Source organism: Xenopus laevis, chromosome 1L (genome assembly GCF_017654675.1).
Source record: "Xenopus laevis strain J_2021 chromosome 1L, Xenopus_laevis_v10.1, whole genome shotgun sequence".
Classification (NCBI taxonomy): Eukaryota; Metazoa; Chordata; class Amphibia; order Anura; family Pipidae; genus Xenopus; species Xenopus laevis.
In genome coordinates, this window is record NC_054371.1 from 9,771,824 (window position 1) to 9,788,613 (window position 16,790).

A 16,790-nucleotide genomic window follows, 5' to 3' on the forward strand; every position below is an offset into this window, starting at 1 on the left:
TGGAATGGCATCTAGGCTGCAGGAACATGGTTGGAGAAGGCATGGAATCTTGGCTGTAGGAACATGTTTGGAGAAGGCATGTAATCTTGGCTGTAGGAACGTGATTGCACATGGCACTGAATCTTGGCTGTAGGTACGTGGTTGCACATGGAATGTAATCTTGGCTGTAGGAACGTGATTGTAAATGGAATCTTGGTTGTAGGAACGTGGTTGCACAAGGCAGTTCAGGACTGAGAATTAAAATATGCCCTGGCATTTCAGGTACACAGAGGCCCAATCAGCCCCCATAGAGGCCCAAACAGCCCCCAGATTGCCAGTCCGGGCCTGGCACAAGGCATGGACTCATGGCTGTAGGAATGTGGTTGCACAAGGTATGGCATCTTGACTGTAGGAACGTGATTGTGCATGGCATGGAATCTTGACTGTAGGAACGTGGTTGCACAAGGCATGGCATCTTGGCTGTAGGAACGTGATTGTACATGGCATGGAATTTTGGCTGTAGGTATGTGGTTGCAGAAGACAGGGAATATTGGCTGTAGGAACATGATTGCACATGGTATGAAATCTTGGCTGTAGGAATGTTATTGTACATGGCATGAAATCTTCGCTGTAGGAACATGGTTGCACATGGAATGGCATCTAGGCTGCAGGAACGTGGTTGCAGAAGGCATGGAATCTTGCCTGTAGGAACGTGATTGCACATGGCATGGAATCTTGGCTGTAGGAATGTGTTTGCACATGGAATGGCATCTAGGCTGCAGGAACGTGGTTGCAAAAGGCATGGAATCTTGGCTGAAGGAACATGGTTGCAGAAGGCATGGAATCTTGGCTGTAGGAATGTTATTGTACATGGCATGGAATCTTGGCTGTAGGAACGTGATTGTACATGGCATGGAATCTTGGCTGTAGGAACGTGATTGTATATGGCATGGAATCTTGGCTGTAGGAACGTGATTGTACATGGCATGGAATCTTGGCTGTTGGAATGTGATTGCAAATGGCATGGGACATTGGCTGTAGAAATGTCAGGCACTAGGCATGGAACCCTGGCTGTTGTAAGTCTCAGCATAGAAGTAATGAGATGCCCAGCAGTGAATGCCAGTTGGCCCTAAGGTTAACAAGAATGACATAATGCACTGGCTCTTTGTTAATGATTAATGCACATTTCATGCAGTGCTGTTACTGAGTGAATTATTTGAAATCTATTTCCTAAAATGTCAGTACCACATTGTGCTATTTATTATCCTCCTTGTCAATGTTAAAAGTGACCCCCTTCTGCCATGGGGAGGTGATAACTATGTTAACTCCACCCCCCAACTGTGAGAGCGGCTTGTCTCCTCCCCCTGTACAGGTCAGAGCGGTGCCCCGATGCCTGGAGTGGCGGAGATGAGCCTGTGCCGCTTACAGTCCTTTGTTGTAGATCACGGTTCTAGAGGTGGTTCTGGCCGCTATTTCTGGCTCCAGTCTGGAGGTCTCAATCTAAAAAAACAAAAAAACAAATCCCAGTCAGGTTTTAGCAGGTTCACAAAGTGCCAACTTATTCTACATCCAAGTATTTCTAACTGCCAACCCCTTTGAGAAAGACACACACTGTATGCACTCATTGTATACTCACACCTATGGAATACACACACAAGAAATGGCACGCACTCAACAGGACTCCAGGCAGTGAGAAAATTCAAGTCACTTTATTGCACAAACATGTATAATCCTAATGCGTTTAGTGCGAAACGCGTTAGGATTATACATGTTTGTGCAATAAAGTGACTTGAATTTTACCGCTGCCTGGAGTCCTGTTGAGTGCGTGCCATTTCGTGGGTTTAAGGGATTGATGTCTCCCCTTTGCTGAGGGTTTGGGGTGCTGCATCCTAATGCATTTCGCACCTAACAGGAGCAGTGAGTGACCCATGTTTCTACTTCTGGAGAAAAATTGTTAAGCGGAGGGTTTGGGGCAAGCGCACCTGATCCAAGTCACCTCTGAGCAGAATTTAAATATAAAGTTTACCGCCGCGAATGTTTGTGTAACAAAAATGGCAAAGGGGCGATCCAACCTCCTTGCCGTATAATCAATTTAGAGTTTATACACACACAAGCACACAGCTCATTATATACTATATATATATTATAGACACAGTGGATACACAAAGTAATGACACATACGCAGCTCATTATACACAGAAACTTTATTTAGTGAGCTGGGAGCCGACGGAAAAGGAAAACGTTGCAGCGAGCGAGACAAATTAGCGGGGAATAGTGGCAAACAGTTTAGGGAGCTGAAATATTGAATGTTTGGGAGAAGAAGGAGGCGCAGGGAGTTGTGGGTTTGAAGTGCGGAGCCAAGAAGCTGCAGAGCTAGATGGGAGTAGCATGAGGTGCGACGCAACCCTTAAGCAAAGCTGTTAAAGCGCACGGAAAGCATCATGGGAAATAGCACTTCATTTATTCAAATGCACATATGTCAGGTTTTTGCACCATATGCCATTCCGAGCTATTTACAGTAATAATTAAATCTTAATCAACGTTTAACCTCTGTAAAATGTTTGAAGGATCTAATCACCCTTCAGACAGCACTAATGAAGGAGAAATATATAAACATAAAAGGAAATGATGCATAGATATCACACCACAAAGAAGAGGAATTGCAAAGTAAAAAAAAAATATATATATATTTCCCCGGCTCGGGATAAAAGTGCGGGCGGCGAGCGAGGGGCTGGGGAGGCAAACGGGGAATTGTGAGCGGAGCCATCTTGGGTGTCAGAGGTGTGAGGAGCTAATTTTGTACAGCTATCCACAACAGATGCAGCATATTCCTCCCACTGCCATTATTAGCAACTTCTACACTCTCTACACTCACACACAACTGAATATTAATCCCAAACTAGTCACCCAAGGTGCCCCTCGCTGGGAGACAAATCCTTAACCTCTTGCTCGCCAGCTGCCATGCACCGATCCTGAGCAATTACCCCTTATAGCACCCACACATGCACCCACTAATCCTGAGCAATTACCCCTTATAGCACCCACACGTGCACCCACTAATCCTGAGCAATTACCCCTTATAGCACCCACACGTGCACCCACTAATCCTGAGCAATTACCCCTTATAGCACCCACACATGCACCCACTAATCCTGAGCAATTACCCCTTATAGCACCCACACGTGCACCCACTAATCCTGAGCAATTACCCCTTATAGCACCCACACATGCACCCACTAATCCTGAGCAATTACCCCTTATAGCACCCACACATGCACCCACTAATCCTGAGCAATTACCCCTTATAGCACCCACATGTGCACCCACTAATCCTGAGCAATTACCCCTTATAGCACCCACACATGCACCCACTAATCCTGAGCAATTACCCCTTATAGCACCCACACGTGCACCCACTAATCCTGAGCAATTACCCCTTATAGCACCCACACATGCACCCACTAATCCTGAGCAATTACCCCTTATAGCACCCACACATGCACCCACTAATCCTGAGCAATTACCCCTTATAGCACCCACACGTGCACCCACTAATCCTGAGCAATTACCCCTTATAGCACCCACGCATGCACCCACTAATCCCATATGGGCAGGTAAGACTCTTAGTGGGACCACTATATACCAGCCCACCTCATCTCCTCACTATCCTACTCCTGATGCTATGCAAAGGCATGGCTGGGACCCCTAGAAAGCTAAAGGTTCCTACTAATGTCCCCAGTGTACAGGTAAGAAGAGACTTGGTTGGACCCTTAAAAGGGGGTGTTCACTTTTAAATAAACTGTTAGTAGGATGTAGAGAGGGATATTTGGAGACAATTTGCAATCGATTTTCATTATTTATTATTTGTGATTTTTGGGTTATTTAGCTTTTTATTCAGTATCTCTTCCATTTGCAATTTTCAGCCATCTGGTTGCTAGGGTCCAAATTAGCCTAACAACCTTGCAATGATTTGAATAAACGGCTGGAATATAATTAGGGGAGGGTCTGAAGAGTAATAGAAATAATAAAAGTAGCAATAACAGTACATTTGATTTCAGGTGGCGTCAGTGAAAGCTGGAAAGAGTCACAAGAAAAAAGGCAAATAATTAAAAAATTATAGGAAAACAGGAAATAATGAGGACCAATTAAAAAATTGCTTAGAATTGGCCATTCTATAAAATACTTAAAGGGATACTGTCATGACAAAACATGTTTTTTTTTTCAAAAAGAATCAGTTAATAGTGCTGATCCAGCAGAATTCTGCACTGAAATCCATTTTTAAAAAGAGCAAACAGATTTTTTTATATTCAGTTTGAAATTTGACATGGGGCTAGACATATTGTCAGTTTCCCAGCTGCCCCCAGTCATGTGATTTGTGCTCTGATAAACTTCAATCACTCTTTACTGCTGTACTGCATGTTGGAGTGATTTCACCCCCCTCCCTTTTCCCCCAGTAGCCAAACAAAAGAACAATGGGAAGGTAACCAGATAGCAGCTCCCTAACACAAGATAACAGCTGCCTGGTAGATCTAAGAACAACACTCAATAGTAAAAACCCATGTCTCACTGAGACACATTCAGTTACATTGAGAAGGAAAAACAGCAGCCTGCCAGAAAGCATTTCTCTCCTAAAGTGCAGGCACAAGTCACATGACTGGGGCAGCTGGGAAACTGAATTTGTCTAGCCTCATGTCAGATTTCAAAATTGAATATAAAAAACCCCTTTAATGTCTGGCTCTGTGCCTTGGTGATGAGGTTTAGACCATTAGGTGCAACCAGAAGCCTCTCCTGGACAGAAGAAACAAATCTGTCAGTTACCATTATAATTAGATCCAAAAGTTGTGCCTGTGAGTCTCCAAAAACCAACCTTTGGCTGGTGATTGGTGCCCTTTAAAGTCAAAGAGTCTTTCCAATCCAATAGGATTGTGTCTGCTGAACCTGTTCCCCAGGAGTCCTTACAGTGATGCACTCGAGGCTTGTGGGCTCATTGAATGGCCAAGGCATCGTTTTCTAATGTTAAAACTGCACAGCATACCCCCAGCTGAGCCGAGTGAAATGGTGAAGTCCAAAAGGGGTGTCGCTTAACTAAGATATCTGTACATAACTTGGTACAGCCTAAAAGTGACAATTATTCTGGAATATAGGAAGTATGGGTCACTAAGGAGACCTGCTGTCTGGCCCACCCAACCTAGTCTCATTGCCTGGGAAAATATAATTATATAGTAAATAAAGTGCCCCTATTGGAAAATATAAGGATATTATAAGTTACTGAGGAGTTCCATGTCCATATAAAAGCACGAGGCCGGAGGGCAAGTCATGGAACTCCGAGGTGACTTCTAATATCCTCATATTTTGCAACAGTGGGTACTTTATTTATTATTATTCACAAATGTCAGTGAATAATAATTAAATAGTGAATAAAGTACCCCCTCTTGTAAAATATAAGGATATTAGAAGTTACCGAGGAGTTTCATGACCATATAAAAACACGAGGCCGAAGGTCATGGAACTCCGAGGTAACTTCTAATATCCTCATATTTTACAACTGGGGGTACTTTATTTATTATAATACACAAGTTTCCGTGAGTCATGTGACAGAAATGACATCAGAACTCACCATTTATAACTGATGACATCAGAACTCCCCGTTTATAAGGATATAATTTACAGGATATTCATGGCTTTTGTGTATTATAAGCCTATTACTAAATTTGGATGTCCATAAAGGTACAGCACCTGTTCTGCAGCAGAATGGGGAAACTGTTGACTTTTTGGCACTTGGGGAAGGTGCAGGAGGGGCTGGTAATAACCATGGCTCCTATTTGAGTCCGACTCAAGTCCAGTGGGATCACAATACACAGGGTTAATGTGCTAAACCTACTTTTCCCCATGCAAGGACCTTCTTTTCATACTGAGCAATTGCAACTGTCCTGCAACTGCCCACTAAGGTGCCCGAGGGCCTGGCAGAGAGGAGGGAATGAGGGAAGGTACGTGTGGATGAAGGGCTGCTTTCTCTACGTCATACTCATTTATTTAGAGCAGAACTGTCGCTAGCCTGTGAAAGGCAATGATCCAGAGTTGGGGATTTAGTTTCTCCAAATGACTTGTTATGTCAGTTGTACAGTGTTAATACAGCAACATCATTATCTCTGGAGCAACATAAACACTTGCACCTAATACTGTCACAGCCATTTGCATATTCATCAGCCCCGCAGCTGTTATACCCAGGGAGAGGGAGAAACGGAGCGAGGGCTGTGCCTATGAATGTGGCTCCGGCTTCCATACGAGCTGACGCGCATCAAACACGGAACAAATACACGGAACATAAATACATGAAATCTCCATTTACGTTTGAGCTGCACAAATTGTGACTGTCGGGGCCAATGGAGAGCTTGGTGACAAGGTGAGAATTGGAAAGAGAGAAAAAGCGGCTGTTAATGGGCCCTTAGAGCCCTGCCTGTTTATTTGCGTCCGTGTATGAGCGTAATACAGGGATACGGCCCTGATTTATATCCTGCTGCTAATACGCATATTTGTAAAGCTTTGTGCTTCGTTACATACAAGGTGAGAGGGGATAGGGGTCATGAAGTAGAATCACAAAAATACAGTATACCGAGTACTAACAGCAATCCAAGCACCTACACCAGAGACAGCGACTTTAAAGGAGAACTAAAACCTAACTAAAGAAGTAGCTAGAAATGTTGTACATGATGATTTGTGCTTCTGTACCAGCCCAAGGCAACCACAGCCCTTTAGCAGTAAAGATCTGTGTCTCCAAAGATGCCCCAGTAGCTCCCCATCTTCTTTTCTGCTGATTCACTGCACATGCTCTGTGCTGCTGTCACTTACTGAGCTTAGGGACCCACTCAAAATATACAGTACACATAGAATAGAAATGTCACAATATAAGGCTGATTAGTAATTAATACACATAATTACTACATGGCAGCACAGAAACCAGTGCAATTAGCATCAGAATTGAATAATCAGCAAACCTGTAGCCTCAGCTTATATTACAGCCAGGGAAGCTCATTTTCTGCTGGATAATTAGTGAGGAGCCCTAAGCTTAGCTTCTCAACAGCCAATCAGAGCCCACTGAGCATGTGAGTGTCACAGACACTTTCCAAGATGGTGACCCCCTGTGACAAGTTTGAAGTCCTGGATCATTGCTGCTATTGACAAGCTCAAACTTTAGCCTCGTGCAATAAGTTCACTATATCAAATATGCGATTTTCAGCCACATTCATTTTTAGGGTTTAGTTCTCTTTTAAGAACCTCATTTCTATAGATCCCCGAGTACCACGTCCTATCAAGTTCAGCACATGGGCCGTTTTATTCCAAATATCCATCAAACCATTGTATGACTACAAAATGTAGAAGCCTTGTTGGAGTTTTCCACCTGGCCCAGGAGGTCCTTGGAGAATGAGTTGTGTCAGCTGACGAGCCTTCCATATTACTACAATGTAACTACACAGGCATCGCATCTCCATTGCCACGTTCTTGCCTTTATTCTTGTTTATTCTTATCTAGTGCTGCTATGGAGAGAATTAAATGAGACAGGAGGAGGAAACTGTGTTTAGTAGGGAGATAAGGATGGGAGCAGTGATTGAGTCCGATCAGATAGACTGGGCCGTCATTCTCTGCAAAGAGGCCCAACCAAAAGTGAAGGATATTCATTCAATTCTCACAGCAAGTTTGTGGTCGAATTTAAAAAAATTCACCTGGAAGTGGGCGTAAGAACATGTAGAACGAGTTGCCGTTCACCTGTACGAAGGAAATATTTATTTTAATGTTCCTCTTGTTTTTCATCATTAACATTTAACGAGTGGGAAGGAGGTGGGAGCTTTTGGCTGTGAGCTACAAAGTCAATCACAAAAGGAACTGAACAACGGGAAAACAATTCTCTAACTGCCCACCACACGATTCGAGTATGGCGAACAGTTACCCTCATTTAGGATACTTACGATGGTTATGTGAATTATAAGCATTTTGCACCTATTTCTTGGTAGAAGGAAGAACGAGAATCTTAACGGAGACCCCCAGCCCCCACCATATATCTCAATACAATACAGGAGAAGGAAGGGAAGAAGATCCAAGTGAATAATCTGCTTTGCAAGAAGACACAATGTGGTGCAGGGAAGGAGAAGGGGCTGCAAGTGTCAGAACAGGAGCTCCTCCATCTGCATCATGAATATATGAATGAACTAGGTGGGTGTCAAACGTGAGCCTGCATCCCATTTAGACTCGTGGGCCCTCACCAAACCACAATCTGTGCCGCACAGGAGCAAAGTTTAGGCCTCACACTGGGTTTATTCCTGCGGGAAACCCTGCGGATGAGTGGGAGACTCCTCATTACCTGCTGCCTTTAAAGGGATTCTGTCATGATTTTTATATTGTGTCGTTTTTATTACTAAATGACACTGTTTACACTGCAAATAATTCACCCTACAATATAAAATGTCATTCCTGAAGCAGCAAGTGTATTTAGTTGTAATATTGGTGTGTAGGTGCATCTCAGGTCATTTTGCCTGGTCATGTGATTTCAGAAAGAGCCAGCACTTTAGGATGGAACTGCTTTCTGGCAGCCTGTTGTTTCTCCTACTCAATGTAACTGAATGTGTCTCAGTGGGACCTGGATTTTACTATTGAGTGCTGTTCTTAAATCTACCAGGCAGCTGTTATCTTGTGTTAGGGAGCTGCTATCTGGTTACCTTCCCATTGTTCTGTTGTTTGGCTGCTGGGGGGAAAGGGAGGGGGTGATATCACTCCAACTTGCAGTACAGCAGTAAAGAGTGACTGAAGTTTATCAGAGCACACGTCACATGACTGGGGGCAGCTGGGAAACTGACACTATGTTTAGCCCCATGTCAGATTTCAAAATTAAATATAAAAAAAATCTGTTTGCTCTTTTGAAAAAACGGACTTCAGTGCAGAATTCTGCAGCACCCCAACTGGCATCACTGTAACTGTATTGTCGGCACAGAAACGTAACTATTCGGAGACCAATCATAAAAACAAAGGACAAAAAGGCAGGGCCAAAATAAAGGTTTTTTTTGATTCCCGCCTGTAAGTCACATCAGGGAAAAAGTGTGACCAACCGCACTGCTGAAAATGCAAAGCCACCGTGTGCTGCAAAAAGAGCAACTGCAAATATTTCTGTTTTTCAGACATGCCCCTAGTGCATCTGCCCTTCCTTTATATAATATATATACTGTATATATATATACACACACATACAGCCACGTCGGCAGGCATTTATTCATTTAACAATGGAGAAGGGCAGGAAATAAAGATGGCGGGGAGGTGCCAAGTGCTTGCATTTACATTTCCGGCATCTTTATTTATCAGTCTAATAAGTCTGGGCACTTCTAATGACGGGTGGGCAGCTCTCATTAATAGCTGGTCTCATGGATTCGGAGGGCCGCCAAGGCTCTATTCTCGTTGGGAACATGTGAATATATCGTGGGAGAAGAGTCTGCTCCCAGCTGGCCCATCCTTACTAAGCCACAGATGCTATGTTTGGCTGATTGTGCTTTAATGTGCAGATAAGATTTAGTTATAGATACTGGAGAGAAAGCCTCCCTGCTTGGGCTGACCCCATCCCCAACGGACGGCTCAACAGGTGGCACCTCTATATGACAGACAGCTTTGTGTTGGGCAGTCTCTAGGATCAGTGCTCTATGTAATAGTGGCCCTTCCCATTATTGATATAAAGTATAAGCTTGTTGCTGATCTGCAACCCCCCAACTGAAGAGCTGCAAAGTGTTCCCATCAGCACCTGGTTCTCCTCTCTCCATCTTCCAACATACCCCCCCCCCCACTGCTCCAATGTAGAGTATTTGTTGGGTTAAAGTGGGACAAGGAGGCTGATATGGGAGAGGGGACTGGGGGGTAATGGGAATCAGAAGAGGGTGGAAGAATAAGGAGGAAGGATTACATTTACTAAATACAAATACTAGTGTTGACCAAGACACAAGTGTTTATTTACAAAATGACATATGGCTTTAGATCCGTCCACTGTCACAGCTCAAGGCTCATAACCAGGTCAGATGTAATGGATACCTGAGCCTAATGCCTAAGTGCAGATGAGTAACAATTCGCTAACTCACTGCTCTTTAACTACACATCTAATAGTCGGCTCTTTGAAGGCCCCAGAGGCCATGAGTTGGACAGGTTCAAAGCACATCAAAAGTCACGTTATTTTGCAAACACTGAACAAGATCTACACCACTCACTGTCGCACACGGATATTGCCACAAGTCACGTGACCTCATGTACTTGCACTCAGATAGGCTGAATCCAAATCCTGCAAAAAGTGGTGGCACAGAGTCAACTCCAAATCAAATCCTGGATTGAGTATATCACAATGTTCCCTGACCTGTAAAACTCTGCCTTCTGGGGTTTTGCCTTTTTAGGGTTCCCTATTCAGCCTGCAGCCTTGTGTCTTTATATGGTCACAGAACAACCCCTCAGTGATTTCTAATATCCTTATCATTTACAGTAGGGGGTACATTATCCCTTATAACAGGCCCGGACTGACCATGTGCCCATACGGGCAATTGCCCGAGGGGCCGCTCTGTTTCTTACTTAGTGGGCCGCTCTGTCCGGGAGTCAACTGCCCCTGCAAGTCCCCTTCCCTGCCCTTTTCCCTGACTGTGTGGAGCAGTAAAACAGACCTCTCTGCAGCCGCGCTGTCTCCTGTTGTATTTCTCCTAATAATCCGCTCTCTGCTGGCAAGTCTGCAGGCTGCAGACAGCAGACATGATCAGTGGATTGCAGAGTGAGCATCAATTAGAAACGGTCTGCTGTTTGCAGCCTGCCAGCAGAGAGCTGATTATTAGAAGTACAGGAGACAGCATGGCTGAGAAAGGTCTGTTTCACCTCCCTTTTTTAGCATTTGTTTTGTTCAGGGAGTAGTGCTGCTCTGTGTTCTGCCCAGGGGGAAAGTTACTATTAATGGGCATCTGGGATTCAAATAACTTTTTTTTTAGCATTTGTTTTGTTCAGGGAGTAGTGCTGCTCTGTGTTCTGCCCAGGGGGAAAGTAGCTGGTGTGTGTATAGCTAAAGTCCAGATAACAAGGGAAATTATGTTTATTGATACCTGTGTGTCGGTATTCAGTAGAATTTGGGGATCACGTTTTTCCCATCTTGTAGCAAAAACAAATATCTTGGATATGTACATGAAGCCCTCCTGGCTTCTGCATAGACCCTAATTAAAGACCCTATAATCTAATTGATCCCTGGTAAAAAAAAGTGTAAGTGAAACATGGGGGGGGTATTTGTTATGTTTAAATGTATTTAAACATTCTAACATAGTGTTGGGCCAGACCAAAGCCCATGAGAACCAGACTGGACATAGGTATATAAATGATTGTTTAGTGTCGGGTAGTGATTGCAAAAGGGGGTGTCGTGCAACTGACCAGGCGCCAAAGAAAAGGTAGATTTTCTGCAGATTGGGGCAGACCAAGTGCTTCAGTTAGGGATATTACAGATTTACCGGCAGCTACATTGCCAGTAAATTTGTATTACCGGCCTTGGCGGGTGTTTTACCGACTAGGCCGGTAAAATACCGGCCAGGTGGCAACCATAAATCTGGATGGGGTAGCACTCACAATAAACCCACACCAGGCCAGTAAACAAAAAGTAGACTTTACTACAACAAACCTTATGTGTTCTGTGCTACGATACTCATAATCATAGCTTACAATTAAATGCCTTTTAGAGCAAAATGTGTAACTTTGACTCATTGATAAATACATTTCTGAAAATCCCATAGGAAAGTGTAGAAGAGTAGAAAGTGGGTGAGTTGTTTTTTCACTAGCATATTATAAGTAGCAATGTACCCCATACTGTAATGGTAAACTATTGAATCCTTATCAATATGGCAAATCAACAAAATGGTTAATAAGGACACATTAGATTTGTGTGGTGCCAGTAAAAAATATGTTACTGTACTATAATGTAATAATAATAGTTTGTTAATAACTGTAATATTTTACATTAAGTACCGTTAAGCGAGAAAGGCAGCTCTTTATGCACATAATTGTTGCAGTTTTACCCCAATATATGTGTGAATGAGTACCAAACCATTGTGTGTTTACATGTGGGCTGCATTTTTTTTGCCCGGGCTGCTTTTTACTCCCAGTCCGGCCCTGCCTTATAATACATGAGTGATACTCAGAGTTCCCTGTATAACTCAGCCTGCAGCCTTGTGCCTTTATATGGTCACAGAACAACCCCTCAGTGACTTCTAATATCCTTATCATTTACAGTAGGGGGTACATTATCCCTTATAATACATGAGTGATACTCAGATTTCCCTGTATAACTCAGCCTGCAGCCTTGTGCCTTTATATGGTCACAGAACAACCCCTCAGTGACTTCTAATATCCTTATCATTTACAGTAGGGGGTACATTATCCCTTATAATACATGAGTGATACTCAGAGTTCCCTGTATAACTCAGCCTGCAGCCTTGTGTCTTTATATGGTCACAGAACAACCCCTCAGTGATTCTAATATCCTTATCATTTACAGTAGGGGGTACATTATCCCTTATAATACATGAGTGATACTCAGAGTTCCCTGTATAACTCAGCCTGCAGCCTTGTGCCTTTATATGGTCACAGAACAACCCCTCAGTGACTTCTAATATCCTTATCATTTACAGTAGGGGGTACATTATCCCTTATAATACATGAGTGATACTCAGAGTTCCCTGTATAACTCAGCCTGCAGTCTTGTGTCTTTATATGGTCACAGAACAACCCCTCAGTGACTTCTAATATCCTTATCATTTACAGTAGGGGGTACATTATCCCTTATAATACATGAGTGATACTCAGAGTTCCCTGTATAACTCAGCCTGCAGCCTTGTGCCTTTATATGGTCACAGAACAACCCCTCAGTGACTTCTAATATCCTTATCATTTACAGTAGGGGGTACATTATCCCTTATAATACATAAGCATCCTGTATAAGATGCTGAATTTGCTAATGGAATATAGAAGGAGTGAGTAGAGAGGTAAGAGATGAAGCAGAAGAGGACGCACGCTGGGAAGAATGCCCTCCGCTCCCACACTATAGTCACATGCCATTCAGGGTTGCCGTAAGCCTACACACTGGCCCGTCTGTTAGGAGGGCAACATGCCTGTATGGGTGTTGGGCATTTAACCTGTTAGCTGACAACTGGGCAAGCAATGGTAGGTATGGTAGGTAGGTGTAGTGGCTGTCGCCATAGGGAGATAAGAATGGTGGCAGAGAGTATAGGAACAGGGGGAGGAAAAGAGACAGTAAAATGGGACTGGGGATATAGTGAATAAAGTACCCCCTATTGTAAAATATAAGGATATTATAAGTTACCGAGGAGTTTCATGACCATATAAAAACAGGAGGCCGAAGGCCGAGTTATACAGATCATGGAACTCCGAGGTAACTTCTAATATCCTCATATTTTGCAACTGGAGGTACTTTATTTATTATAATACACAAATTTCAATGAGTCATGTGACAGAAATGACATCAGAACTCACCGTTTATAACTGATGACATCAGAACTCACTGTTTATAAGGATATAATTTACAAGATATTCATGGCTTTTGTGTATTATAAGGATATAACAGGGAGGGATAACAGAGGACGAGCCACAAGCAAATAAGACTTTAGTCCTGAGGAGAATAAGGCCTTGTATTTGATCAGATCATTTCATAGTTCAGTACGTAGCCCAACAGCAAGAGAAATAATACATGTATTTCTTACTATAATCCTGTGCTGCATTTGCATTCAGACTACAGAACAGATGGGCAGGTTTAGTGGAATGTAGAACAAGCACTAAAATAGCCCAGGCCTCCTGGTGACTCCTCTAATCATGGAGAGAAGCCCACACCCAGCTGCACTGCGGACACCGACTACTGATCTGTCTAGATAATCTCCCAGCATCCTCTGCCAGCCTTTGTCTTGCCTATAGAATAAACATTCCCAAGAGGAGAATGAGAAGGGGCCAGTACTTGCCTCTCTGGCTGGTACAAATGAGGGGCTATTGGGGCTGTGTATAGAGAGTTGAGATTACTAGAGTCCCCAAAGACTGAAGGTATGTATGATGCTGCATTGAGTTTTGCACTGGAGTGTACATCAATGCTTAGGGCTGTATAATAATATGATTTACAGGTAAAGAGAGGAGGCCCCAATGACCGGGCCGTGCAGATGTGTTTCCTAATGGGCAAATGAGCTCAGGGTGCCGGAAATGCCTCCTCCTCATATCATTCAGCTGTGCTTTCATGTTTACTGATGTGTTGTCCCCCGTCAGACAAAACTATGTCAGTTATCCACTCGCCCGGCTCCTCAGGTGTCCTGGTGGCATCACCATAAACAGAAGCCTGACACCCTGCACTCTAAACAGCACCCACCTCAAAGGCTCACAGCCATTAGGATTCAAAGGGAAAACACCGACATCCAACAGGCGGGTTAAAAACAGCTCACGCTTAACTCTTTGTGCACTTAAAAGCAGCACTTAAAAGGCACTTGAGTGGGGAGAAGACTTTTTTCCGGTACTTGATAATTGTTCCCCCATCGACATAATGAGCCATGTCCTGGATCTGGCTGGAGGGCATCACCTGAGCGAGAGTCTGGGCAAGTGCACCCTAAGGGGTCTGGGCAAGAGCACCCTAAGGGGTCTGGGCAAGGGCACCCTAAGGGGTCTGGGCAAGGGCACCCTAAGGGGTCTGGGCAAGGGCACCCTAAAGGATCTGGGCAAGAGCACCCTAAGGGGTCTGGGCAAGAGCACCCTAAAGGATCTGGGCAAGAGCACCCTAAAGGATCTGGGCAAGAGCACCCTAAGGGGTCTGGGCAAGAGCACCCTAAGGGGTCTGGGGAAGAGCACCCCTAAAGGATCTGGGCAAGAGCACCCTAAGGGGTCTGGGCAGGTGCACCCTAAGGGGTCTGGGCAAGAGCACCCTAAGGGGTCTGGGCAAGAGCACTCTAAAGGATTTGGGCAAGAGCACCCTAAGGGGTCTGGTCAAGATCACCCTAAGGCATCTGGGCAAGAGCAAGCCCTGACCTTCCGCACAAACTTCCACAATGTAAATTCCCTATGGAAAAGCTCCCATTGCCCCAGTTATAAAAGTGCATTGTGTGTGTTCTGTGCCTTTATTTATAGAGCTCTTGGGTAGATATAGGGAATGGTTTCTGTTTCACCAGTTTAAACTGGAGTATTGGGGTTAAACCTGCCAGGATGGCTGGCACGTTAATGGCTAATTTTGCAACATAGGGGCAAATTCACTAAAGGGCGAAGTGGCCGACGCTATCGACATTTCACCAGAAATCCCATTCGAGGGTCATCACCAATTCACTGACAGGCGTAGAGGACAATTCACTAGCGTAAGAGACCGTTGTTACCATCCGTTTGCACTTTATCGCCAGGCGACTTTTCACTCTGGCCAACGGTCTCAACTAAGATGCCAATTTTACGGAAAGTTACCTATTTCGCCAGAGTTTACTTCGCCACCTCAGACCAGGCGAACTGATTAATCGAAGCTTCATCTTCCTCAATCTTATGTCAGTGACATCATTTCCTGTATGCCGGAAATGCAATTACAGTTGTAAAAAATGTTGGCGACTTACTTTTTTTAAAGTGGGATTGCCTTCAAAAGTCCTAAATATTAAAGCTTTTTGTGTTAATGGTTTTTCCCAACCATTTGAGGGGCATGCCACCCCACATTTGTTTGTCTTTATTTTGCTTCATTGGAATAACTCACATTTATCAATTCAGTTCAGGGAGTTGCACTGCAGGAAGAAGTCAGAATACGCCCCCGTCTATCTATTAACTCGCTGGCTTGTGCTACATTGTTTCAAGAGTCAGGACCGGCAGTGCAGAGTATAGCAAGGGAAAGGCAAATACCGCTTTCCATTAATGTTGGCAATTGCCCAAGAGATGGCGGCTGGGGATAGTGAGAGTGGAAAATTTCTTTATTTACATGCGAGGCAGAGAAAGTGATGCCGTTTATAGCTCGGCAAGACTTGGAGACAATCAGATGGCAGATCCGCGCTTGCCGACAAGACAATATCTGCTGAACACGTTTTCCTCGTTCTTAATCACTGTTCTTGTTATAAAGCAGGTCAACAGCAACACAACCAAAATAACAAAAACAATGTGGCTAAATGCAGCCGCCGAGACAATTAGGCCCCCCCTTAACTTCTGTTTAGATAAAGAAATTATGTTTTGAGCCTGAAACCGTGCAAAATATATGTGCTGCTTGCTCGGAAAAATCGGAAATGAACAATCACTATCTATATATTAGATATATTGGGATTTAACGTTGGGTTACAACTGCATGGATTTGTGCCATTAAAGGGACAATGTACTACACACACACACAAAAGTTCATGTTGTGTAAACTAGTGCAGCTTGCAGGGAAACATTTTATTTACTCTATTTTGAAACAATAATCTGGGTGCATGGGGGACAGTATTTCCTGGCACTCAGGTGCAAGAACTTCCTTTCTGGCATCAGCCATATTGCTTTATGGCAAGGATCAGAGTAATAGCGCTATAATGAATACAAGCAAGAGGTGACCAGGGAGAACCTATAGTACAGAGGGGTAACACTGCAAGGCAAATGCCGACCAGGATTTTTGAGAAGCCCCAAGATGGATATAATTAAGACAACCTCTATTACAGAGAAGGGAGGGGGATTTCTTGCAGGAGAAGAGACACTTGCGGGGTCATATAGTGATGCTTTATCCATGGGCTGGAGGTCACAAGCGAGGGAAAGATGTGAGGGTTTCTCCAGGCACACGCCTGTATGTAGAACAA

General features: G+C 44.0%; 1 protein-coding gene across 1 annotated transcript in view; it reads right to left on the minus strand.

Annotated features, from left to right (window-relative positions):
• Positions 1–1,401: 1,401 nt before the first annotated feature.
• sfxn5.L (sideroflexin 5 L homeolog) overlaps positions 1,402–16,790 on the minus strand; it is an 89,943-nt gene continuing 74,554 nt past the window's right edge. Inside the window, 1 exon segment of the mRNA NM_001197285.1 lies at positions 1,402–1,479. Coding sequence (NP_001184214.1) covers positions 1,402–1,479 — 78 coding nt within the window.